The sequence below is a fragment of the Lampetra fluviatilis genome, chromosome 62 (genome assembly GCF_964198595.1).
Source record: "Lampetra fluviatilis chromosome 62, kcLamFluv1.1, whole genome shotgun sequence".
NCBI classification, from domain to species: domain Eukaryota; kingdom Metazoa; phylum Chordata; class Hyperoartia; order Petromyzontiformes; family Petromyzontidae; genus Lampetra; species Lampetra fluviatilis.
In genome coordinates this window covers 7054978-7081005 of record NC_136336.1, presented here as the reverse complement: position 1 = coordinate 7081005, position 26028 = coordinate 7054978, and the positions used below count along the sequence as shown (strand labels likewise).

General features: G+C 58.8%; 1 protein-coding gene across 1 annotated transcript in view; it reads left to right on the top strand.

Annotated features, from left to right (window-relative positions):
- LOC144951404 (uncharacterized) overlaps positions 1-26028 on the top strand; it is a 96167-nt gene that overhangs the window by 60398 nt on the left and 9741 nt on the right. The window contains exons 3-9 of the mRNA XM_078881644.1: positions 12122-12283; positions 15274-15348; positions 16527-16745; positions 17105-17340; positions 18966-19059; positions 19679-22035; positions 25142-25427. Coding sequence (XP_078737770.1) covers positions 12122-12283; positions 15274-15348; positions 16527-16745; positions 17105-17340; positions 18966-19059; positions 19679-22035; positions 25142-25427 — 3429 coding nt within the window. The remainder of the gene's footprint in view (positions 1-12121; positions 12284-15273; positions 15349-16526; positions 16746-17104; positions 17341-18965; positions 19060-19678; positions 22036-25141; positions 25428-26028) is intronic.

Below are 26028 nucleotides of genomic sequence, written 5' to 3'. Positions count from 1 at the left end.
TATTTGGAGTTTGCGTGTCTCTCTCCCCGTAGTCGCGTGGATCTTTCTCCAGGTCCTCCGTTTTTTTCCTCCACATTTAGAATCGACACCACGCGTTTAGCGCGTTTAGCGCGTTTGGCTGCCGCTATGAATTCCCACGTGACGACGACGACGATGATGACGATGAGCCATGACTTCGTCGAGCCGTCATTTGTGACGGGCAGGGCGCTTCTAAATAAGAACTACACAGCTTAATTTGGAGCTTTCGTGACTGCAGGAATTACCCTTTGGTTCTTTCGGTAAAGTCACGTATAAAGATAAAATAAAAAGGCCTCGTCACAGAGACGTTCTCTCTCTGTGCGCCTATGTTTTGTTCTCTCTCTCTATGTATCTCTGTGATATCTGTCTGCTTATATGTCTGTCTATATGTTTCTGGCTAGATTTTTGTTTCTATTTCATTTATACCTGATGACGATTGCTTGTGTTGCAATCGAAACGTCGTATGCTAGTATTTAGTTTATTATTTTATCTTTATACGTCACTTTACCGAAATAACCAAAGAGTAACTACACAGCTGTTCAGTGTGGCCTTACCTGGTAAAATAAAAAGATAGTTAATAGTTCTAACTAGCGGGACATGCGGAGGGTGGGACAGCCGGACAGACACCGCAGTCAACATCCAAGCGACGCACGATGGCAGACCCCCAGCGGACAGACACAAGACGGACAACCACAGACAGACGTGGGGCTTGACGTGGAGCTGTGGACGGACCGGCCCATTGTGGTCGCCTGGGAGTCTGGAGCGTACCACTTGAGCAGGAGGGGGGTGGGTCAGAGGTCATGACGAATTATGCACTGATTTTGGGGGGATGTGGAAACAGGGTTCAGATGGGGTCGGGGAGAGGTTGGGGGGGGGGTGCAGATGGGGGGGGGGGGGTGCAGATGGGGGGGGGGGGTGCAGATGGGGGGGGGGTGCAGATGGGGGGGGGGAGGTGCAGATGGGGGGGGGGGGTGCAGATGGGGGGGGGGGGGTGCAGATGGGGGGGGGGTGCAGATGGGGGGGGGGGGGTGCAGATGGGGGGGAGGTGGAGGGCGGTGGGGGAGGTGGAGGGATGGGAGATAATGGGAGGAGGAAGAGGGCATCGAGGGGAGATGGGTGAGGGCAGAGAGGGGTGACTCGGGGAGATGAGAGAGCGAGACAGAAGGATGTGGACGGGAGACAGTTGCAGACAGACAGAGACAGACTGAGAGACAGACTGAGAGAGAGACATAGAGACAGAGAGACAGACTGAGAGAGAGACAGAGACAGACTGAGACAGAGAGACACAGAGAGACACAGAGAGACACCGAGAGAGACAGAGGGAAAGAGAGACAGAGAGACAGAGAGAGACATAGAGAGACAGAAACAGACAGAGAAACAGACAGAGAGATAGACAGAGAGACAGACTGAGAGAGAGACAGAGAGACAGAGAGACAGAGAGAGACAGACTGAGAGAGAGACAGACAGACTGAGAGAGAGACAGAGAAACAGACTGAGAGACAAACTGAGAGACAGACTGAGAGGCTGAGGCAGAGCGAGAGAGACTGAGACTCCGGGAGGCAGAACGACAGGAAACGAGAGACAGACAACAGAGAGACACAATCGAGCTGCCAGACAGACACCAGAGAGACGACACATTTAAGACAGCGACGGTGAAGCGAGCAAAGACAGAGAGAGACACATACAGACAGACACACACATACAGACAGCGACTGGCAGTGGAACACACACACACACAGACACACAGAAACACACAAACACACACAGACACACACACCGAGACACACACACAGACACACACCGAGACACACACACACACCGAGACACACACACAGACACACACACACCGAGACACACACACAGACACACACACAGACACACACCGAGACACACACACAGACACACACACACCGAGACACACACACAGACACACACACACCGAGACACACACACAGACACACACACACCGAGACACACACACAGACACACACACACCGAGACACACACACAGACACACACACACCGAGACACACACACAGACACACACACATAGACACACACCGAGACACACACACAGACACACACACACCGAGACACACACACAGACACACACACACCGAGACACACACACAGACACACACACACCGAGACACACACACAGACACACACACATAGACACACACCGAGACACACACACAGACACACACACACCGAGACACACACACAGACACACACACACCGAGACACACACACAGACACACACACACCGAGACACACACACAGACACACACACACCGAGACACACACAGACACACACACACCGAGACACACACACAGACACACACACATAGACACACACCGAGACACACACACAGACACACACACACCGAGACACACACACAGACACACACACACCGAGACACACACACAGACACACACACACCGAGACACACACACAGACACACACACACCGAGACACACACACAGACACACACACATAGACACACACACAGACACACACGCACCGAGACACACACAGACACACACACACAGACACACACACACCGAGACACACACACAGACACACACACATAGACACACACCGAGACACACACACAGACACACACACACCGAGACACACACACAGACACACACACACCGAGACACACACACAGACACACACACACCGAGACACACACACAGACACACACACACCGAGACACACACACAGACACACACACATAGACACACACACAGACACACACGCACCGAGACACACACACAGACACACACACACAGACACACACACCGAGACACACACACAGACACACACACATAGACACACACCGAGACACACACAGACACACACACACCGAGACACACACACAGACACACACACACCGAGACACACACAGACACACACACACCGAGACACACACACAGACACACACACACCGAGACACACACACAGACACACACACATAGACACACACACAGACACACACGCACCGAGACACACACACAGACACACACACACAGACACACACACACCGAGACACACACACAGACACACACACATAGACACACACCGAGACACACACACAGACACACACACACCGAGACACACACACAGACACACACACACCGAGACACACACACAGACACACACACACCGAGACACACACACAGACACACACACACCGAGACACACACACAGACACACACATAGACACACACACAGACACACACGCACCGAGACACACACAGACACACACACAGACACACACACACCGAGACACACACACAGACACACACACATAGACACACACCGAGACACACACACAGACACACACACACCGAGACACACACACAGACACACACACACCGAGACACACACACAGACACACACACACCGAGACACACACACAGACACACACACACCGAGACACACACACAGACACACACACATAGACACACACACAGACACACACGCACCGAGACACACACACAGACACACACACACAGACACACACACACCGAGACACACACACAGACACACACACATAGACACACACCGAGACACACACACAGACACACACACACCGAGACACACACACAGACACACACACACCGAGACACACACATAGACACACACACACAGACTCCGCTACGTGTAAACAAGGACGACATTTATGATGTGGCAGAGCGAGACCCGCACATAGTGAGGCACAGAGAGAGACATCGGCAGAGAGACGCAGAGAGACACAGAGAGACACAGCGAGACACAGAGAGACATCGGCAGAGAGACACGAAATCACAGACACATGCAGAATCACAGAGACACAGAGAGATACAGACTCACAGAGAGACACAGAGAGACGCAGAGAGACACGGAATCACAGACACATGCAGAATCACAGAGACACAGAGAGATACAGACTCACAGAGAGACACAGAGAGACGCAGAGAGACACGGAATCACAGAACACATGCAGAATCACAGAGACACAGAGAGATACAGACTCACGAGAGAGACACAGAGAGACGCAGAGAGACACGGAATCACAGACACATGCAGAATCACAGAGACACAGAGAGATACAGACTCACAGAGAGACACAGACTCACAGAGAGACATCGGCAGAGAGATGCAGAGAGACACGAAATCACAGACACATGAAGAATTACAGCGAGACATTGGGAGATACAGACTCACGGAGAGACACAGACTCACAGATAGACACAGACTCACAGAGAGACACAGAGAGACACAGACTCACAGAGAGACACAGAGAGACACAGACTCACAGAGAGACACTGAAAGACACAGACTCACAGAGAGACACAGACTCACACAGAGACACAGAGAGACACAGAGAGACACAGACTCACATAGAGAGAGACACAGACTGACAGAGAGAGAGGGAGATAAAGGGATATCCGGACACTTGGAGAGAGGAGGACATTCGTGATGTGGAGCGGGCAGAGAGAGAGAGGGCCGTGTGAATTTCCTGAAAACAGAGAGGGATTTTTTTTAAATGAGACCGACAGAGAGTGGGGAGAGGGGCCGCACTGTAGGCGACCCCCACACTCTCCTCTTCACTGGGGGTGTGTGTGGGGTCTGTGGGCCGGGCAGGGATGGAAATTCGTCACGGGATTACAGAGGCGTTCTTCTGCTCCGCGAGTGGGATAGCTGGCGGGCGAGTTGAGCGTGCGATGAGCGAGTGGGTGAGTGGTGGAACAGCTGATGGGATAGCTGGCGGGTGAGTTGAGCGAGTGGGTGAGTGGGGGGACAGCTGATGGGATAGCTGGCGGGTGAGTTGAGCGAGTGGGTGAGTGGGGGGACAGCTGATGGGATAGCTGGTGGGTGAGTTGAGCGAGTGGGTGAGTGGTGCGCCAGCTGATGGGATAGCTGGCGGGTGAGATGAGCGAGTGGGTGAGTGGTGAGACAGCTGATGGGATAGCTGGCGGGTGAGTTGAGCGAGTGGGTGAGTGGGGGGAAAGCTGATGGGATAGCTGGTGGGTGAGTTGAGCGAGTGGGTGAGTGGGGGGACAGCTGATGGGATAGCTGGCGGGTGAGTTGAGCGAGTGGGTGAGTGGGGGGACAGCTGATGGGATAGCTGGCGGGCGAGTTGAGCGAGTGGGTGAGTGGGGGGACAGCTGATGGGATAGCTGGCGGGTGAGTTGAGCGAGTGGGTGAGTGGGGGGACAGCTGATGGGATAGCTGGCGGGTGAGTTGAGCGAGTGGGTGAGTGGTGCGCCAGCTGATGGGATAGCTGGCGGGTGAGTTGAGCGAGTGGGTGAGTGGTGAGACAGCTGATGGGATAGCTGGTGGGTGAGTTGAGCGAGTGGGTGAGTGGTGAGACAGCTGATGGGATAGCTGGCGGGTGAGTTGAGCGAGTGGGTGAGTGGGGGGACAGCTGATGGGATAGCTGGCGGGTGAGTTGAGCGAGTGGGTGAGTGGTGCGCCAGCTGATGGGATAGCTGGCGGGTGAGTTGAGCGAGTGGGTGAGTGGTGAGACAGCTGATGGGATAGCTGGTGGGTGAGTTGAGCGAGTGGGTGAGTTGTGAGACAGCTGATGGGATAGCTGGCGGGTGAGTTGAGCGAGTGGGTGAGTGGGGGGACAGCTGATGGGATAGCTGGCGGGTGAGTTGAGCGAGTGGGTGAGTGGTGCGCCAGCTGATGGGATAGCTGGTGGGTGAGTTGAGCGAGTGGGGTGAGTGGTGAGACAGCTGATGGGATAGCTGGCGGGTGAGATGAGCGAGTGGGTGAGTGGTGAGACAGCTGATGGGATAGCTGGCGGGTGAGTTGAGCGAGTGGGTGAGTGGTGCGCCAGCTGATGGGATAGCTGGTGGGTGAGTTGAGCGAGTGGGTGAGTGGTGAGACAGCTGATGGGATAGCTGGCGGGTGAGATGAGCGAGTGGGTGAGTGGTGAGACAGCTGATGGGATAGCTGGCGGGTGAGTTGAGCGAGTGGGTGAGTGGTGAGACAGCTGATGGGATAGCTGGCGGGTGAGTTGAGCGAGTGGGTGAGTGGTGAGACAGCTGATGGGATAGCTGGCGGGTGAGATGAGCGAGTGGGTGAGTGGTGAGACAGCTGATGGGATAGCTGGCGGGTGAGATGAGCGAGTGGGTGAGTGGTGAGACAGCTGATGGGATAGCTGGCGGGTGAGTTGAGCGAGTGGGTGAGTGGGGGGACAGCTGATGGGATAGCTGGCGGGTGAGATCGACAGCAGGAGGGACAGCTTGCATGAGATGCTCGTGGGACATCGCTGGTGGGTGGGATAGCCGCTGGGACAGCTGGCGTGTGAATGTTCGTGCAGAACACATGACACGTGTCCGAGAGGTGGGAGGGAAGACGGAAGAGGATAGAACGAGAGAGAGCGAGAGAGAGAGAGCGAGAGGTGGGGGTTTACATAAAGCAAAGTTTAAACATGTTTAAAAAAAAAATTACGAACTGATGAACGAAACAAAGTGCCGACTACACCGATCACTGATCGTAAAACAAAAGAGAGGGAGGGAGGGAGGCAAGACGGAAGAGGGATAGAGAGGGGAAGAGGGGGGTGGGGTGAGAGGGAGGGAGGGAGAGGGCCTCAGGAAGAGGGGGAGAGAGAAGGGAAACGCTGGAGAGAGAGAGCGAGCGAGTAGCAGGAAGAGGGAGGTGACCAAGATGGAGGGGGGGTGTCGGGGAGAGTGAGATGGGGGTGGGAGGCGAGGCGGGGGGTGCAGCTTGTTCCAGGCCTCACCCCTCGTACGAGGAGGCCCTGACGTGATGCTGATGAGGGAGCAGAAGTTTCGGCGAAACGAGTGGCCCCCGAAACGCTGCCGCCCTTGTTCCCAACAAGAATACTAAAAGCTATACAACTGCGTGACTTTCCAACTCTCTGCATGTCCCGCGAGTAGAACTATTACCTATTTTTATTTTACCAGGCAAAGTCCTGCTGAGCTGCTACGTAGCTGTTTTTTCTTTATTTCAGAAGTCGATCTGCCCGGTCCCAAATGACAGCTCGACAGAGTGGACTGATTGTCGTCAAGTGGAAATCCACAGCAGCAGCAGCAGCCAAATCCTATAAAAACGCGTGACGTGGTTTCTAAATTAGGGGGTGGGGGGGAGACCGGAGGACCCGGAGAAAAATCCACGCAACCACGGGGAGAGAGAGAGAGAGGCACGCAAACCCCAAATACACAGCAGCAGTCCACCGTGATCAAGCCAACGACCTCCTGTACACCAGGCGAGGTAGTTCACATCCATAGAGGGGGGTGCGGGGCCCAGGGGGCAAACCAGACCGTGTGGGCCCCCCACGCCTTCACACCGAACCGGAAGTGTTACATCCTGACAGCGTGACGTCGAGGGGCAGGGGGGGGGTGTATGCCCCCCCCCCAAAGCGCGGGGCCCGGGGCAGTCGCCCCGACTCTCCGTTTACCCCCCCCCCCCAGCTAGGGGACGGCTCTGGCTGCAAGTCCCCAGCGTGCCGCTGATGACCCTTTGACCCCCGCAACCGCCCCGGGGAGAGGCGACAGAGTGGAGCTCTCTTCTTGGGGGGGGGGGCAGAGCAGACCCCCCTTCTCGGGGAGAGAGGGCGCTTCACTTGGGAGCTCCTCGTAAGCTCGACAACAACAAGAAGCCGCGTGGCTCGGAAGAGCGTTCCAGACGGCCGCAGAAGCGCTTCTGAAAGCGCCGCACCACGACGATGGGGTGGACCGCCGCCTTTGTTCGATGGCTTCGCCAAAAGCTGCCACCCGCTGCCAGCCGCCGCTGCTGCTGCTGCGGGGATGTGACCGGAGTTTGCGAGGTAACATGAGCCACGCTTTGTGATAAGTCAGCTGCTGCTGCGGTGGTGGTGGCGGTGGTGGCGGTGGGCGGTGGTGGCGGCGGCGGTGGGTGGCGGTGGTGGCGGTGGTGGTGGCGGTGGTGGCGGTGGCGGGTGGTGGCGGTGGCGGCGGTGGCGGTGGGTGGTGGCGGCGGCGGTGGTGGGTGGCGGTGGCGGCGGCGGTGGTGGCGGCGGCGGTGGTGGTGGTGGTGGTGGGGCGGTGGTGGTGGTGGTTATCCTCCAGAGATAATGGGCCAGAGAAACTCTGTCTTTCTCTCTTTCTCTTGAAATCCTCCAATTCAGGCGTGGGTATGCGTCCACGCGTACCCACGCTTTCCACTTTTTTAATCGTTTACTAAACTGAACTATTTTATTTTACCAAATGACAGCTCAACGGAGTGGGATTATCGTCACGTGGAAATTCATAGCAGCAGCCAAATGCTCTAAACGCGTGGTGACGTCGATTCTAAATGTGGAAGGGGGGAAAAAACCGGAGGACCCAGAGAAAAATCCTCGCGAACACGGGGAGAGAGACACGCAAACTCCAAATATACAGCAGCAGGCGTCGTCAGGGTCGGAATCGAACCCACGACCTCCTGCATACCAGGCGAGGTAATCAACATCTCCTAGCCACCGTGATGATGATGAGAGAGACACGCAAACTCCAAATATACAGCAGCAGGCATCGTCAGGGTCGGAATCGAACCCACGACCTCCTGCATACCAGGCGAGGTAATCAACATCTCCTAGCCACCGTGATGATGATGAGAGAGACACGCAAACTCCAAATATACAGCAGCAGGCATCGTCAGGGTCGGAATCGAACCCACGACCTCCTGCATACCAGGCGAGGTAATCAACATCTCCTAGCCACCGTGATGATGATGAGAGAGACACGCAAACTCCAAATATACAGCAGCAGGCGTCGTCAGGCTCGGGATCGAACCCACGACCTCCTGCATACAAGTCGGAGGCGTGGTGGTGGTTGTGGTTGTGGTGGTGGTTGTGCTGTTGGTGGTTGTTGTTGCTGCTGTTGGGGGGGGGGCAGCTACGTTCGGCGAACCTCGCAGACGCCGTGGTGACGAGGCTGGCGGTGTCGTGGGCCTGTCCTAGAGAGAAGGCCCTGGTGAGAGAAGGGCCCTGTCCACGAGAGGGCCCTAGAGAGAAGGGCCCTGGTGAGAGGGCCCTGCCCTGGCCGCGAGTGAGCGAGCCGCGTTGGCATTTCCGACGCCGTCCTCCGGCGCCTTGTTGCCGTGAGCGTCTTCCTAGACTCGCCCGACTCTCCCCCCTCACCAAGTCGCACCCCCCTCCCTTCGCCCCCCCCCCACGCACCCCCCCCACTCCCATCCCCTCGCCCCCCCCACGTACCCCCCTCCCCTCGCCCCCCCCCCACGCACCCCCCCCCTCTCCCATCCCCTCGCCCCCCCCACGCCCCGCCCACCACTCCCATCCCCTCGCCCCCCCCCACGTACCCCCCTCCCATCCCCTCGCTCGTCATCCCCCACGCACCCCCCCACTCCCATCCCCCCCACGCACCCCCCCCCCACCACTACCATCCCCTCGCCCCCCCCCACTCGCATCCCCCCACTCCCATCCCCTCGCTCGTCATCCCCCCCCCACCACCATCCCCTCGCCCCCCCCACGTACCCCCCCCCACCACCATCCCCTCGCCCCCCCCACTCCCATCCCCTCGCCCCCCCCCCACGCACCCCCCCCACGCACCCCCCCCCACGCACCCCCCCACTCCCATCCCCTCGCCCCCCCCCACGCACCCCCCCCCCACGCACCCCCCCCACGCACCCCCCCCCCCACGCACCCCCCCCCCACGCACCCCCCCCCACGCACCCCCCCCCCCCACGCACCCCCCCCCACTCCCATCCCCTCGCTCGCCCTCGTCACCCCCCCCCCTCACCACCATCGCCGCTCTCTCCACCTCGGCGCGCGCGCGCCTCCACGTGCACACGCAGACGCGCGCACGCGCACAGACGCACTGACACACACACCACGCAACAAAGACAAAGACCCCCGTAAAGCCTGCGACAGACTGTAGGGGCAAGTGCTGTCAGCATGTAGCACCCTGTGAAGGGCGGGGTCGGTGGCCAGCGCCACGCCCGGCCGCCTTTGTCTCCCCCAGTGGCGATGTTTACTACACACCGCACCAGGTGCTCGCTTGAGGCCGAGTCGACCTAGGGGAGGCCCAGGACCCGGTTCGGATATTTCGTCACTGGCACACACACCCAGGCGTACACACACACACATACACAGTGTATGTGTGTGTGTGTACGCCTGTGTGTGTGTGTACTTACACACACACACAGTGTATGTGTGCACGTACACACACAGTGTATGTGTGTGTCTCAAAGCAACCCCCCCCACCTCTCCCCCGTCACCTAAACCCCTCACCCCCCCATCACCCCCCCCCCTTACCTCCCCCATCACCCCCCCATCACCCCCCTCACCTCCCCCATCACCACCCCCCATACCCCCCCTCACCTCCCCCCCCGTGTTCCAGGGCGTGCCCCGTGCTTCCTGTGCCCCCCCCACCGCCGTGCCCCCTCTCCCTCGCTCCGTCATCTGTGTCGGCTGTTGCCACCTGTCCCGGTTTTTTGTTTCTCCGAGGAATCCTTGTTGTTGTTAGTGTGTGAGACAGCTGAGTAGAATAACGATGACAGTGACGGTGTGACACGTGGTGGTCGTAGTAGGAGGCTTTAGATCACGTGATGGGTACGTGAGGTGGCAGCCCCTGGCAGTGACCATACTTCACCACGCTGGTGACCGATTCAGATATCAGGGTCGGGATCAAACCCACGACCTCCTGTATACCGGGCGAGGTAGTCAACATCTCACCACCGTGGCGAACTCGTAGCGTAATGCGCTAACCACTGCACCAGCGCTCCAGGAAATGTACCGGTCAAGCCGGGCGCGAACCCTGACCTCCGTGCCTCGCGGCGAGAGAGAGCCTGGGTTCGATTCCTGACTCGGGTTCCCATCTGCCTGTGGAGTGTGTACGTTCTCTCTTATTTTTTTATTTTTTTCGATCAGTGGAAACAAGAAGATGATCGGTGTAGTCGGCGCTTTGCATCGTTCATCATTTCGTAATTTATTTTTTACATTTTTAAACTTTGCTTTATGTAAACCCCCACCTCTCGGTCACTCTCTCGCTCACTCTCTCGGTCGCTCTCTCGCTCACTCTCTCTCGCTCACGCTCTCTCGCTCGCTCTCCCGCTCACTCTCCCGGTCACTCTCTCGCTCACTCTCCCGCTCACTCTCCCGGTCACTCTCTCGGTCACTCTCCCGCTCACTCTCTCGGTCACTCTCTCGCTCGCTCTCCCGCTCACTCTCTCGGTCACTCTCTCGCTCGCTCTCCCGCTCGCTCTCTCGGTCGCTCTCTCGCTCACTCTCTCTCGGTCACTCTCTCGCTCTCTCACTCCCCCCCTTCTTTGCGTGGGGTCTCCTCCGGCTTCTACAGTTTCCTTCCATGGCTATGAAAATCAAAACACACACAAACGTAACTGGGTGTTGGTCAACTAATCCCATTGACTGTAGTGGTTGTGTGTGGTTGACTGTGGTTGACTGCGGTGGTTGTGCGTGGTTGACTGTGGTGGTTGTGTGTGGTTGACTGGTGGTTGACTATGGTTGATTGCGGTGGTTGTGCGTGGTTGACTGTGGTGGTTGACTGTGGTTAACTGGTGGTTGTACGTGGTTGACTGTGATGGTTGTGGTTGACTGTGGTGGTTGTGGTTGACTGTGGTTGTGTGTGGTTGACTGTGGTGGTTGTGGTTGACTGTGGTGGTTGTGTGTGGTTGACTGTGGTGGTTGTGGTTGACTGTGGTGGTTGACTATGGTTGACTGCGGTGGTTGTGTGTGGTTGACGGTGGTGGTTGTGAGTGGTTGACTGTGGTGATTGTGGTTGACTGTGGTGATTGACTATGGTTGACTGTGGTTAACTGTGGTTGTTGACTGCGAAGGTTGACTGTGGTGGTTGACTGCGAAGGTTGACTGTGGTGGTTGTGCGTGGTTGACTGTGGTGGTTGTGTGTGGTTGACTGTGATGGTTGACTGTGGTGGTTGTGCTTGACTGCGGTGGTTGACTGTGGTTGACTGTGGTGGTTGACTATGGTTGACTGTGTTGGTTGACTATGGTTGACTGTGGTGGTTGACTGCGATGGTTGACCATGGTTGACTGTGGTGGTTATGGTTGACTGTGGTGGTTTACTGTGTTGGTTGACTATGGTTGACTGTGGTGGTTGACTGTGTTGGTTGACTATGTTTGACTGCGTTGGTTGTGCACAGCGCTCCCGCTGCGGCTGTCCGTCGTGGGTGCGGCCGAGGCCTCGGACTCGGACGATGAGGACCGGCTGCTCATCGCCGAGGACGAGCCGTCGCCGCCGGCAACGCCGACCGGGGCCGACGGCGCCGCCAGCGCCGACGATGGGGACGGCGTGACGCACGCAGGTAGCTGTGGAGCGGTGGCGTGGTAGTGCGGTGGTGCTGTTGTGGGTTGTGCGGTAGTGCGGTGGTTCTGGTGTGGTTGTGCGGTAGTGCAGTGTGGCTGTGTGGTAGTGCGGTGGTGCTGTCGTGTGGGTTGTGCGGTAGTGCAGTGCGGCTGTGTGGTAGTGCGGTGGTGCTGTTGTGTGCGTTGTGCGGTAGTGCAGTGCGGCTGTGTGGTAGTGTGGTGGTTCTGGTGTGGTTGTGCGGTAGTGCAGTGCGGCTGTGTGGTAGTGCGGTGGTGCTGTCGTGTGGGTTGTGCGGTAGTGCAGTGCGGCTGTGTGGTAGTGCGGTGGTGCTGTTGTGTGCGTTGTGCGGTAGTGCAGTGCGGCTGTGTGGTAGTGCGGTGGTGCTGTCGTGTGGGTTGTGCGGTAGTGCAGTGTGGCTGTGTGGTAGTGCGGTGGTGCTGTCGTGGTTTGTGCGGTAGTGCAGTGCGGCTGTGTGGTAGTGCGGTGGTGCTGTCGTGCGTTGTGCGATAGTGCAGTGCGGCTGTGTGGTAGTGCGGTGGTGCTGCCGTGGGTTGTGCGGTAGTGCAGTGTGGCTGTGTGGTAGTGCGGTGGTGCTGCCGTGCGTTGTGCGGTAGTGCAGTGCGGCTGTGTGGTAGTGCGGTGGTGCTGTCGTGCGTTGTGCGGTAGTGCAGTGCGGCTGTGTGGTAGTGCGGTGGTGCTGTCGTGCGTTGTGCGGTAGTGCAGTGCGGCTGTGTGGTAGTGCGGTGGTGCTGCCGTGGGTTGTGCGGTAGTGCAGTGCGGCTGTGTGGTAGTGCGGTGGTGCTGCCGTGCGTTGTGCGGTAGTGCAGTGCGGCTGTGTGGTAGTGCGGTGGTGCTGTCGTTCGTTGTGCGGTAGTGCAGTGCGGCTGTGTGGTAGTGCGGTGGTGCTGTCGTGCGTTGTGCGATAGTGCAGTGTGGCTGTGTGGTAGTGCGGTGGTGCTGCCGTGTGGTTAGTGCGGTAGTGCAGTGTGGCTGTGTGGTAGTGCGGTGGTGCTGTCGTGCGTTGTGCGATAGTGCAGTGTGGCTGTGTGGTAGTGCGGTGGTGCTGTCGTGTGGTTAGTGCGGTAGTGCAGTGTGGCTGTGCGGTGGTGCTATCGTGCGTTGTGCGATAGTGCAGTGTGGCTGTGTGGTAGTGCGGTGGTGCTGTCGTGTGGTTAGTGCGGTAGTGCAGTGTGGCTGTGCGGTGGTGCTATCGTGCGTTGTGCGATAGTGCAGTGTGGCTGTGTGGTAGTGCGGTGGTGCTGTCGTGTGGTTAGTGCGGTAGTGCAGTGCGGCTGTGTGGTAGTGCGGTGGTGCTGTCGTGTGGTTAGTGCGGTAGTGCAGTGTGGCTGTGTGGTAGTACGGTGGTGCTGTCGTGCGTTGTGCGGTAGTGCAGTGCGGCTGTGTGGTAGTGCGGTGGTGCTGTCGTGTGGTTAGTGCGGTAGTGCAGTGTGGCTGTGTGGTAGTACGGTGGTGCTGTCGTGCGTTGTGCGGTAGTGCAGTGCGGCTGTGTGGTAGTGCGGTGGTGCTGTCGTGCGTTGTGCGGTAGTGCAGTGCGGCTGTGTGATAGCGTGGTTGTGCTGTTGTGTGGTTGTGTTGATAACACTGGTCAACACACTTTTTCTGGCATAAGCTATTGCAACGGTTCTAAGGGTGCTGATTCCAAATCTGGCATCAGTTTTTGTCTATCACATCAGGTTTTGAGATATCAAATATTGCATTTTCAATAAAAACCGCAGAAGAAAAATATCAAATGAATGTGCATATCGACATAAAATGATATTATAAACACACTATCCTAAAACTACAGCACCATATTTTAACACTAAAGCAGTCACTGGCTCGCAACAACTTGCAATCATAAGTGACAGAGTTAATTTCGGGTAAAATCAGTGAAAATGGGGTATGCCGATAGCATAAAAATGAGATGTCATAGAGCAAATCTGACATCAGATTTGGAATCGGCACACAACTGAAATTAGTCTAGAACAGCTGCAAAAGTCCAGGCCGGAAAAAAAGTTTTTTTTTTTTTGACCAGTGTAATCGCCTGGTTGTGCGTTTTGCACAATCGTAACGCTCGTGTGTGCGACGTCGTGTGTGCGATGTCGTGTGTGCGACGTCGTGTGTGCGACGTCGTGTGTGCGACGTCGTGTGTGCGACGTCGTGTGTGCGATGTCGTGTGTGCGACGTCGTGTGTGCGACGTCGTGTGTGCGATGTCGTGTGTGCGATGTCGTGTGTGCGACGTCGTGTGTGCGACGTCGTGTGTGCGATGTCGTGTGTGCGACGTCGTGTGTGCGACGTCGTGTGTGCGATGTCGTGTGTGCGATGTCGTGTGTGCGATGTCGTGTGTGCGATGTCGTGTGTGCGATGTCGTGTGTGCGACGTCGTGTGTGCGACGTCGTGTGTGCGACGTCGTGTGTGCGACGTCGTGTGTGCGATGTCGTGTGTGCGATGTCGTGTGTGCGATGTCGTGTGTGCGATGTCGTGTGTGCGATGTCGTGTGTGCGACGTCGTGTGTGCGACGTCGTGTGTGCGACGTCGTGTGTGCGACGTCGTGTGTGCGATGTCGTGTGTGCGACGTCGTGTGTGCGACGTCGTGTGTGCGACGTCGTGTGTGCGACGTCGTGTGTGCGATGTCGTTTGTGCGACGTCGTGTGTGCGACGTCGTGTGTGCGACGTCGTGTGTGCGATGTCGTTTGTGCGATGTCGTGTGTGCGATGTCGTGTGTGCGACGTCGTGTGTGCGACGTCGTGTGTGCGACGTCGTGTGTGCGACGTCGTGTGTGCGACGTCGTGTGTGCGACGTGGTTTGTGCGACGTCGTGTGTGCGACGTCGTGTGTGCGACGTCGTGTGTGCGACGTCGTGTGTGCGACGTCGTGTGTGCGACGTCGTGTGTGCGACGTCGTGTGTGCGACGTGGTTTGTGCGACGTCGTGTGTGCGATGTCGTGTGTGCGACGTCATCGTTGTTGTGTGGCGGCCGGTGCGACAGACAACGACGCGGAGGCTGGAGCCGCTGCGTCGCACTCAGACGAGGCCAGCGGCACGGACGGCAAGACGCAAGCCGGTACGTGCACTGCTGACGGTCCCTTGTGCAGGCGAAACCAGTCTGAAAACACATTGCGCAGCGTAATAGTGTAAAAAATCTCGTTGAGGCGACTCTTGGAATCCGTCTTTTATTCAACTTGTATCACAGCTTTCCCTCAAGCTGCGGACAGGCAGCGTGAGAGGGACAGACAGAGAGAGACACACCGCCACGTGGCAACCCGGAGCCCCGCTCCCGCGTGGCCCCCTTCCTCTGTTCGTTCCCGTTCTGACCACGTGTCGTTCGTCTCCACCCCTATTTAATACCCGGGTCACATGGTACGTTTCCACCAATCCTGGTTAGCCTCCATGGAATCTTCCAGGCTCCCTCGTCAGCTCCCGGGACCACGCCCCTGACTCCTCTCCCCATTGGCTGTGGCCAAAGCCAGCAGAACCAATCCTTACAGCTGTCACCTTTCCATCACGTCAGGGCCACGCCCCCTAGGCTTCCCCCCATTGGCTGTAAACCAGGACCGGCAGAGCCAATCACCATGACGAGTTGTGATACGTCAGTGAGCCGGATAGATCCTCACATTACAATAGTACTATGATGATCTCTTTTTCAGAAGCAACCTGGCCATGAATGATAGCTCAACGAAGTGGCCTATCATCGCGTGGAAATTTATAGCAGTCAAATACTCGCACGGCGATGTTGATTCTCAATGTGGAGGGAAAAACCGGAGGAGCCGGAGAAAAATCCACGCGACCACGGGGAGAGAGAGACACGCAGACTCCAAATATACAGCAACAGGCGTCAGGGGTCTGGATCGAACCCACGACCTCCTGTATAGCAGGCGAGGTAGTTAACATCTCCTAGCCACCGTGATGATGATGAGAGAGACACGCAAACTCCAAATGTACAGCAGCAGGCGTTAGGGTTCGCATCGAACCCACGACCTCCTGTAGACCAGGCGAGGTAGTCAACATCTCCTAGCCACCGCGGGGCCCCCATATAGAGTGTCCTGGCTGCACTGCACTGGCGATCCCCAATACGAGGGAACCCAGGAGGGGCAGCCATGCAGGGCATCGGCACCGCGTGCCGCACGGCCGCCGTGCCGGGCCACGCGGCCGCACCACGCCGACGATCCCTAACGCGGCCGCGGCCCCGCCGTGTGCTCATCGGATTCCTGCGGCACGACCCAATATCCTGATTCTGCGCAGGCGGGAGGGAGGGGGATTTGGCGACGACGGCGGCGGCAACGGCGGCGACGGCGGCGGCGGCGACGGGGCCCCTGGGCGGGCGGGGCGGTGAGGACGGCCTCTCGGAGCTGCTGGGCCGCAGCGACACGGCCGTGGTGTACCCCGAGGACCCCGAGGACACGCCGCCCCGGCGCGGCACCGCCGCCGCCACCGCCGCCGCCGTGCAGCAGAGGCAGAACGGTGAGCTCAGGGAGCGCGGTAGGAGTGGTGAGCGTGGTGAGCGTGGTGAGCGCACGCGCACGTGTACGGGCGTACACACACACACACAATGTACGGTGTACACACACACACACAGGTACACACACACACGGTGTACACACACACACACGGTGTACACACACACACACAGTGTACACACACACACAGTGTACACACACACACAGAACACACGTACGGGTGCACACACACACAAAGTCTTGTGCCGTCCATCCTAACTCCTCGCATTTTTGTCCGAATCCACCGTCCCTTCCTCCCCTTCCTCCTCCTCTACAAATCCCCCACCTCTGCCCCCCCCCATCTCTCTCCCCCCCCCCCCCCAGGCCTGGTGTCGGAGCTGGGTGAGAGCTTCCCGCGGCTGCTGCCGTGCCCGTACTGCGAGCGTGGCTACAAACGGCTGGCGTCGCTCAAGGACCACATTCGGCACCGTCACCACGGCGACGACGACGACGACGACGACGACGGCGGCTTCGCCTGCTCGCAGTGCTCGTCGGGGTTCCCCACGCGCGGACAGCTGGAGCGACACTCGGCCTCGCACCGCGCCGCCACGCCCTCGCAGGTGGCAGTGAGGCGGTGTCGCGGCGGGGTCGGGGGTCACGGGGTTGTAGGTCGTGCCACGCCCTCGCAGGTGGCCGTGAGGCGGTGTCGCTGTGGGGGGTCGGAGGTTACGGGGTTGTTGGTCGTGCCACGCTCTCGCAGGTGGCCGTGAGGTGGTGTCGCGGGGGGTCGGGGGTCACGGGTTGTTGGTCGTGCCACGCCTTCGCAGGTGGCAGTGAGGTGGTGTCGCGGGGGGTCGGGGGTCATGGGATTGTTGGTCGTGCCACACCCTCGCAGGTGGCCGTGAGGTGGTGTCGCTGTGAGGGTCGGGGGTCATTGGGTTATTGGTCGTGCCACGCCCTCGCAGGTGGCAGTGAGGTGGTGTCGCGGGGGGTCAGGGGTTACGGGATTGTAGGTCGTGCCCCACCCTCGCAGGTGGCAGTGAGAAGGTGTGGTGGGGGGTCGGGGGTTACGGAATTGTTGGTCGTGCCCCGCTCTCGCAGGTGGCAGTGAGGTGGTGTCGAGGGGGGTCGGAGGTCACGGGATTGTTGGAGGCTGGGTGGTGCCCCGCCCTCGCAGGTGGCCGTGAGGTGGTGTCGCGGGGGGGTCGGGGGTTACGGGGTTATCAGGAGGTCGGGTTGCTGCATCTAAACTGGACGCAGAGAACGTAGAAGGAAGGCAAAGCTTCCACGTAGAAGATGACGACCTGATGATGATGATGATGGTGGTGGTGGTGCAGGCGGTGATGAGAAGGGAACTGGGCACTATTTGGACACATATGTAGGATGGAAAGTGCGTCGTTGTTGTCGTTGTTGTTGTTGTGGTTGTTGTCGTCGTTTTTGTCGTTGTTGTCGTTGTTGTTGTCGTTGTTGTCGTCGTTTTTGTCGTTGTTGTTGTCGTTGTTGTCGTTGTTGTCGTTGTCGTTGTTGTTGTCATTGTTGTCGTCGTTTTTGTCGTTGTTGTTGTCGTTGTTGTCGTTGTTGTCGTTGTTGTCGTCGTTGTTGTTTTCGTCGTTGTTGTTGTTGTTGTTGTTGTTCGGCAAAAATGGAAGGAACCGGAAAGAGAGAGTAAGACCTCACAGAGAGAGAGAGAGAACGCCTTGACGGCGGCGACGTCTTGAGGAGATTTCCACCAGCGGGGTGCGACCACCGCTTGCGCCCCACACACTGTGGGGCTGCAAGACGGAGAGGACGAGCAGTGGACACCTACTGGGGCTCTCTGCTGCCCCATGGATCGTGACGACGACGACGCGATGACGACGATGATGACGATGACGACGATGACGACGACGACGATGACGACGACGATGACGATGACGACGACGATGACGACGATGACGATGACGATGACGACGATGATGATGATGACGACGATGATGATGATGATGATGATGATGACGACGATGATGATGATGACGACGATGAAGATGATGATGACGACGATGACGATGACGATGACGACGACGATGACGACGATGACGATGACGACGATGATGATGATGATGACGACGATGATGATGATGACGACGATGAAGATGATGATGACGACGACGATGACAACGACGATGTATAAATGATGCTCACTCGACGGGGCCGGATCCCTGACCGGTCGGCGTCTCCCCCCTCCCCCCTCCCCCCTCCGCTGTAGAAGCAGAGTGGCAGCCGCAAGTTCAGCTGCACGGAGTGCGGCAAGGCCTTCAAGTACAAGCACCACCTCAAGGAACACTTCCGCATACACAGCGGTGAGCAGCCAGCTCCTCCCTCCGCAGGTTCCTTCACTCCGACTCCTTCATCCTGGATCCTTATCTCTCGGTCCTTCTCTCTCTCTGAATCCTTCTCTCTGTGTCATTCTCTCTGAATCCTCTCTCAGTCCTTCTCTCTGAATCCTTCTCTCTGAATCATTCTCTCTCAGTCATTCTCTCTGTGTCATTCTCTCTGAATCATTCTCTCTGTGTCATTCTCTTTGAGTCTTTCTCTCTGAATCATTCTCTCTGTGTCATTCTCTTTGAGTCATTCTCTCTGAATCCTTCTCTTTGACTCCTTCTCTCTGAATCCTTCTCTTTGACTCATTCTCTCTCAATCGCTCTCTTTGAGTCCTTCTGGTTGAGTCCTTCCCTCTGGCTCCTGCTGAACGGGTCCTCCCTCGGAGTCCTTCCCTCCTGGGTTCAACCATCGTGGATTTTCGTGAGGAGCTCACAGAACCTGGAGAGGTCTGGACGCGGTCCCATCGGTGAACTCTGCCGGTTGGCGAGGATGCTGGGTCACGTGGCCTCGCGTGCCCGGTCCGTCGACCGCCTCGCAGGCTTGTCCCTACGGCCCCGTGAAGGCTACGCGGGGGACCTTTGTCTGTGTCTCGTGCAGGCGAGAAGCCCTACGAATGTCCGCACTGCAAGAAGCGCTTCTCTCACTCCGGCTCCTACAGCTCACACATCAGCAGCATGAAGTGCGTCGGGCAGACCGTGACAAACGGCCGCACCCGCCCCGACACCGTCACCGTCACCGCCACCACCACCACCTCAACCAGCTCAACCACCTCAACCACCTCAACCACCTCAACCACCGCCTGCAGCGTCGCCGACAACGGCACCGCTGCCGCCGTCCAAGTTGCGCACAACGGTGTCGCGCCAGCGCCCGTCGCCTCGGCGCTCTCCATCGCCCCGGCGTCCGTCGTGTCCGCGCTGACGCCAAAACCTCCGGCCGTCGCCGGCAACGCGACGCCGGCGCCGCCGCCGCCACCGCTTCTCAAATCGCCGGCGCCGCCGAAGCTCCAGCCACCCCGGCAGCCGCCGCCGGCGCCGCCGGGCCTGCGCGTGGTGTGGCCGGCACCCGGCGGCGGCGCGACGGGGCAGCCCGGCGCGTTCTGCCGGCAGATGGCGCCGATAACCGTCTCGGTGGCGTCGGTGGTGTCCGCCCCATCGGCGGGAAATCGGTTTCCCCCGCCGGTGCTGGCGCTGCCGGCGCCGCTGCCCGTGATGTCGCGCGCCCCCACGCTGCCCCCGCTGCCCTCGGCGTCGCAGCCGATGCAGCAGCAGCAGCAGCAGGTGTCCACCATCAGCATCCAGGCGCTGCCCATGAGCGCGGCGGGCGCCGGCTTGAGCTCGCCGCACCCCGTCACCGTCACCACCCACACCATACCGATGCACCCGCACTCCCAGCTCACCTTCTCGCTGCCATTCAAGTTCCAGGACGTGCCCGGCGCTGGCGGCGCTGGCGGCGGCGGCGGCGGCGCGAAGCTGCTCCCCGAGGTGCTGAAGCTGGACGGCTGCCTGCTGCTGCCGCAGGACCTGGTGGGCAACCTCGTCGGCCTGCCCGGCCCCTTCCTGGCCGGCGCCGGCGGCGGCGCCGCCGTGCAGGTGCCGCAGGGCCTGCTCGTCGACCCGGGCCTGCTGGGCCTGCGCGGCCTGTTCGGGCGCGAGTTCGACGGCGCCCACGAGGTCGTCAGGATGGTGACGCTCCCGCAGCAGCAGCCGGTGCCGCCGCCGCCGCCGCTGCAGCCGCGACCGGCGCCGCTCGACGAGGTCGCTCTGCGGGCGCTGGCGGCGCCCGTCCCGCAGCCGGCGCCGGGAGGCGGCTCCGCCGGCGCGCCCCCGGGGCTCCGGCGCAGTCCGGGCGAGGAGGAGATGGCGCCGCCGCCGCCACCTCCGCCGCTGGTGCTCAAGCCGGACTCGGATCCGGAGCGGCGCTCGAAGGGCGGCGCCGGCGACTCGCCCGGCCGGCCCAGGACTAAGGACGCCGGTACCGGGGGCGCGGCGCCGGTACCGGCGGCGGCGCCGGCCGAGCGTGAGGGCGGCCCCGACCGAAGCATCTCGGACCTGGTGGGCCTCATCAAGGACCTGCTGGCGGTGCTCAAGGCGCTCAACTCGAAGCTGAGCGGCGAGGACGTGTCCAAGCTGGCGCCCTTCCCCGCGCACTTCCTCAACAACGGCGGCGGCAACGGCGGCACCGGCTGGACGGAGGTGCACAAGCTGTCGAGCTTCATCGCCCGGCTGCTGGAGCAGGTGCGCGCCGACTCGGCCGGCGAGCCCGCCGGCGCCGCGCCGGCCGGCTGCTGCTGCGAGGCCTCGGCCCGCGCCGGCGCCGGCAGCTGCGCCATCGAGGGCTGCGCCAAACCCGTGGCGCCGGCGCAGCCCGAGCGGCGGGACGGCTTCAAGAGGCTCCTGGCGGAGCTGGACGCGGCGGGCGCCGTCGTCGGCGAAGGAGACGGCGCCGGCGGCGACGCGGGCGAGCAGCCGCTGGACCTCACCGTGCCGCGCGTCAAGCGGATGAAGTTGGAGCCGGAGTTACCGCGGGACGGCGGCGGCGGCGGCGCCGGCGGCGATCGCGCCGACGATGTGGAGACGGCGCCCGACGACGGCGAGGCGGCCGGCGCCGTCGACCGGAGCTTCGCGGTGCCGGCAGAGGAGCCCGCTGACGCCGCCGAGATGGGGGCGGCGCCGCCAAACGACCACCGGCCGCCGCCGCCGCCCGCTCCCGCCGCCGGCGCCATGGTGTCGATCGCCGAGCCGACAGGCTTCAACCTCACGCTGCTGGAGTCGACGCCGCTCATCGTGACGTTCCTGCCGGGGCCTGGCACCTTCATGGAGGGAGTCCCCGTGCAGGCGACGGCGATGCCGCGGCCCGGCGTGCCGCAGGCCGTGGCGGCGGTGACCTACGGCTGCGCGCCGGCGCTCGCCGCCAACAGCAGCTGCCGGCCCACGACGGAACCGGCAGGATTTGACGTGAGAACCGGCGCGGCGCAAACTCGGGCACGGGCGCGTGAGCGGCCGGAGCGGAATTTATTCGTTGGGTTTTTTTTAGTTCTTCCCCACCGTGCGATTCAGTTGGCGCGATTAAGGATCACAGTTTGGTTAGACAATCAATTAATTTGTTTTATAAAAAAAAAAAGTTTTTCTCAACCTGATGATGGTCGCTTGTGTTGCAATCGAAACAACGTCGTTTTTTGAACCTCTCTACGTGACTTTACCGAAAGACCCAAAGAATATGAATTCCTGCAGTCACGAAAGCTTTAGGTCAAGAGCCCCCGACATGTTAAACCCTGAGAGTCTATGTTTCTATTTGAAGGTCTAGGGGTCTCTGTGTGAGTCTATGGGTCTCTGTGTGAGTCTATGGGTCTCTGTGTGAGTCTATGGCTCTCTGTGTGAGTCTACGAGTCTCTGTGTGAGTCTATGGGTCTCTGTGTGAGTCTATGGGTCTCTGTGTGAGTCTATGGGTCTCTATGTGAGTCTATGGGTCTTTATGTCAGTCTATGGGTCTCTGTTTGAGTCTATGGGTCTCTGTGTGAGTCTATGGGTCTCTGTGTGAGTCTATGGGTCTCTGTGTGAGTCTACGGGTCTCTGTGTGAGTCTATGGGTTTCTGTGTGAGTCTATGGGTCTCTGTGTGAGTCTATGGGTTTCTGTGTGAGTCTATGGGTTTCTGTGTGAGTCTATGGGTCTCTGTGTAAGTCTATGGGTCTCTTTGAAGGTCTATGGATCTGTATGTGGGTCTACGGGTCTCTGTGTGAGTCTATGGGTCTCTGTGTAGGTCTACGGGTCTCTGTGTGAGTCTATGGGTCTCTGTGTAGGTCTACGGGTCTCTGTGTGAGTCTATGGCTCTCTGTGTAGGTCTACGGGTCTCTGTGTAGGTCTACGGGTCTCTGTGTGAGTCTATGGGTCTCTGTGTGAGTCTATGGGTCTCTGTGTGAGTCTATGGGTCTCTGTGTAGGTCTACGGGTCTCTGTGTAGGTCTACGGGTCTCTGTGTGAGTCTATGGGTCTCTGTGTGAGTCTACGGGTCTCTGTGTGAGTCTATGGGTCTCTGTGTGAGTCTACGGGTCTCTGTGTGAGTCTATGGGTCTCTGTGTGAGTCTACGGGTCTCTGTGTGAGTCTACGGGTCTCTGTGTGAGTCTACGGGTCTCTGTGTGAGTCTATGGGTCTCTGTGTAAGTCTATGGGTCTCTGTGTGAGTCTATGGGTCTCTGTGTAAGTCTATGGGTCTCTGTGTGAGTCTATGGCTCTCTGTGTAGGTCTACGGGTCTCTGTGTGAGTCTATGGGTTTCTGTGTGAGTCTACGGGTCTCTGTGTGAGTCTACGGGTCTCTGTGTAAGTCTATGGGTCTCTGTGTGAGTCTACGGGTCTCTGTGTGGGTCTACGGGTCTCTGTGTGAGTCTATGGGTCTCTGTGTGAGTCTACGGGTCTCTGTGTGAGTCTACGGGTCTCTGTGTGAGTCTACGGGTCTCTGTGTGAGTCTATGGGTCTCTGTGTGAGTCTACGGGTCTCTGTGTGAGTCTACGGGTCTCTGTGTGAGTCTACGGGTCTCTGTGTGAGTCTACGGGTCTCTGTGTGAGTCTACGGGTCTCTGTGTGAGTCTACGGGTCTCTGTGTGAGTCTACGGGTCTCTGTGTGAGTCTACGGGTCTCTGTGTGAGTCTATGGGTCTCTGTGTGAGTCTACGGGTCTCTGTGTGAGTCTACGGGTCTCTGTGTGAGTCTACGGGTCTCTGTGTGAGTCTACGGGTCTCTGTGTGAGTCTACGGGTCTCTGTGTGAGTCTATGGGTCTCTGTGTGAGTCTACGGGTCTCTGTGTGAGTCTACGGGTCTCTGTGTGAGTCTACGGGTCTCTGTGTAGGTCTATGGGTCTCTGTGTGAGTCTATGGGTCTCTGTGTGAGTCTACGGGTCTCTGTGTGAGTCTACGGGTCTCTGTGTGAGTCTACGGGTCTCTGTGTATGTCTATGGGTCTCTGTGTGAGTCTACGGGTCTCTGTGTGAGTCTACGGGTCTCTGTGTAGGTCTATGGGTCTCTGTGTAGGTCTATGGGTCTCTGTGTGAGTCTACGGGTCTCTGTGTAGGTCTACGGGTCTCTGTGTGAGTCTATGGGTCTCTGTGTGAGTCTATGGGTCTCTGTGTGAGTCTACGGGTCTCTGTGTGAGTCTATGGGTCTCTGTGTGAGTCTATGGGTCTCTGTGTGAGTCTACGGGTCTCTGTGTGAGTCTACGGGTCTCTGTGTGGGTCTATGGGTCTCTGTGTGAGTCTACGGGTCTCTGTGTGAGTCTACGGGTCTCTGTGTGAGTCTACGGGTCTCTGTGTAGGTCTATGGGTCTCTGTGTGAGTCTACGGGTCTCTGTGTGAGTCTACGGGTCTCTGTGTAGGTCTATGGGTCTCTGTGTAGGTCTATGGGTCTCTGTGTGAGTCTACGGGTCTCTGTGTAGGTCTATGGGTCTCTGTGTAGGTCTATGGGTCTCTGTGTGAGTCTATGGGTCTCTGTGTGAGTCTATGGGTCTCTGTGTGAGTCTACGGGTCTCTGTGTGAGTCTATGGGTCTCTGTGTGAGTCTACGGGTCTCTGTGTGAGTCTACGGGTCTCTGTGTGAGTCTATGGGTCTCTGTGTGAGTCTATGGGTCTCTGTGTGAGTCTACGGGTCTCTGTGTGAGTCTACGGGTCTCTGTGTGAGTCTATGGGTCTCTGTGTGAGTCTATGGGTCTCTGTGTGAGTCTATGGGTCTCTGTGTGAGTCTACGGGTCTCTGTGTGAGTTATTGGTGACTGGCCTGGGAGCATCAGCTCACGACACTCAAGCACGCCGCTTGATCGCAGGTGGCTGTAGCCTGGGTTCGAACCCAGGCTCTCCGCCACGCCGCCTCTCTGAGACACCCGCCCACCTGCGCCATCGTCGTCACATTGCGTCTCAGCGTGCGCCGATGTATCCGCGACGAATATATAGTTGTACCGGCGGTGGGCCTTGCGTAGCCGGGCTTTGCCTCCGATGTCTACCGTGTCAGGGCCTCCCTCCGCGTGGGTAGCGGGGGGGGGGGCGGCGTGACCTTTGTGCTTGCGGGCGCTGGTGACGTTCCTCAGGTCGAGGCCGAGGATGGAGCGGCCTCCGGACCGGACGAGCTCACGGATTCGGACTCGGGCGGTGGACCTCGCCTGCTGGGGCGACTGGACGCCCTCGGAGGGGGTGGCGGCGGTGGTGGTGCCCTGCAACTGGCGGGCGCCGTGGGGGGCGCCGTGGTGGGGGGCCTGGTGGGGGGTCTGGTGGGGGGCGTGGTGGGGGGCGAGGGGCACGGGTTCCCGTGCGATCTGTGCGACAAAACCTTCCAGAAGAGCAGCTCGCTGCTGAGACACAAGTACGAGCACACAGGTAACGAGGTCGCGGGGCGTCATCTCCGTCATCGTCTGCGTCACGTCACGTGTCATGACGTCATCATCATCTCTGTCATCTCCATCACGTCACGGATCATGACATCATCATCTCCATCACGTCACGGGTCATGACGTCATCATCATCTCTGTCATCTCCATCACGTCACGGATCATGACATCATCATCTCCGTCACGGCACGGGTCATGACATCATCATCTCCATCACGTCACGGATCATGGCATCATCATCTCTGTCACGTCACGGGCCATGACGTCATCATCTCCATCACGTCACGGGCCATGACATCATCATCTCCATCACGTCACGGGTCATGACGTCATCATCTCCATCACGTCACGGATCATGACATCATCATCTCCATCACGTCACGGTTCATGTGGAAATCCATAGCGGCCAAACACTCAAAACGCGTGACGTCGATTCTAAATGTGGAGGGGGGAAACCAGAGGACCCGGAGAAAAATCCACGCGACCATGGGGGTAATATGTAACCTTCAAATATACAGTAGCGGGCGTGGGGGTCGGGATCGAACCCACGACCTCCTGCATACCAGGCGAGGTAGTTAACATCTCCTAGC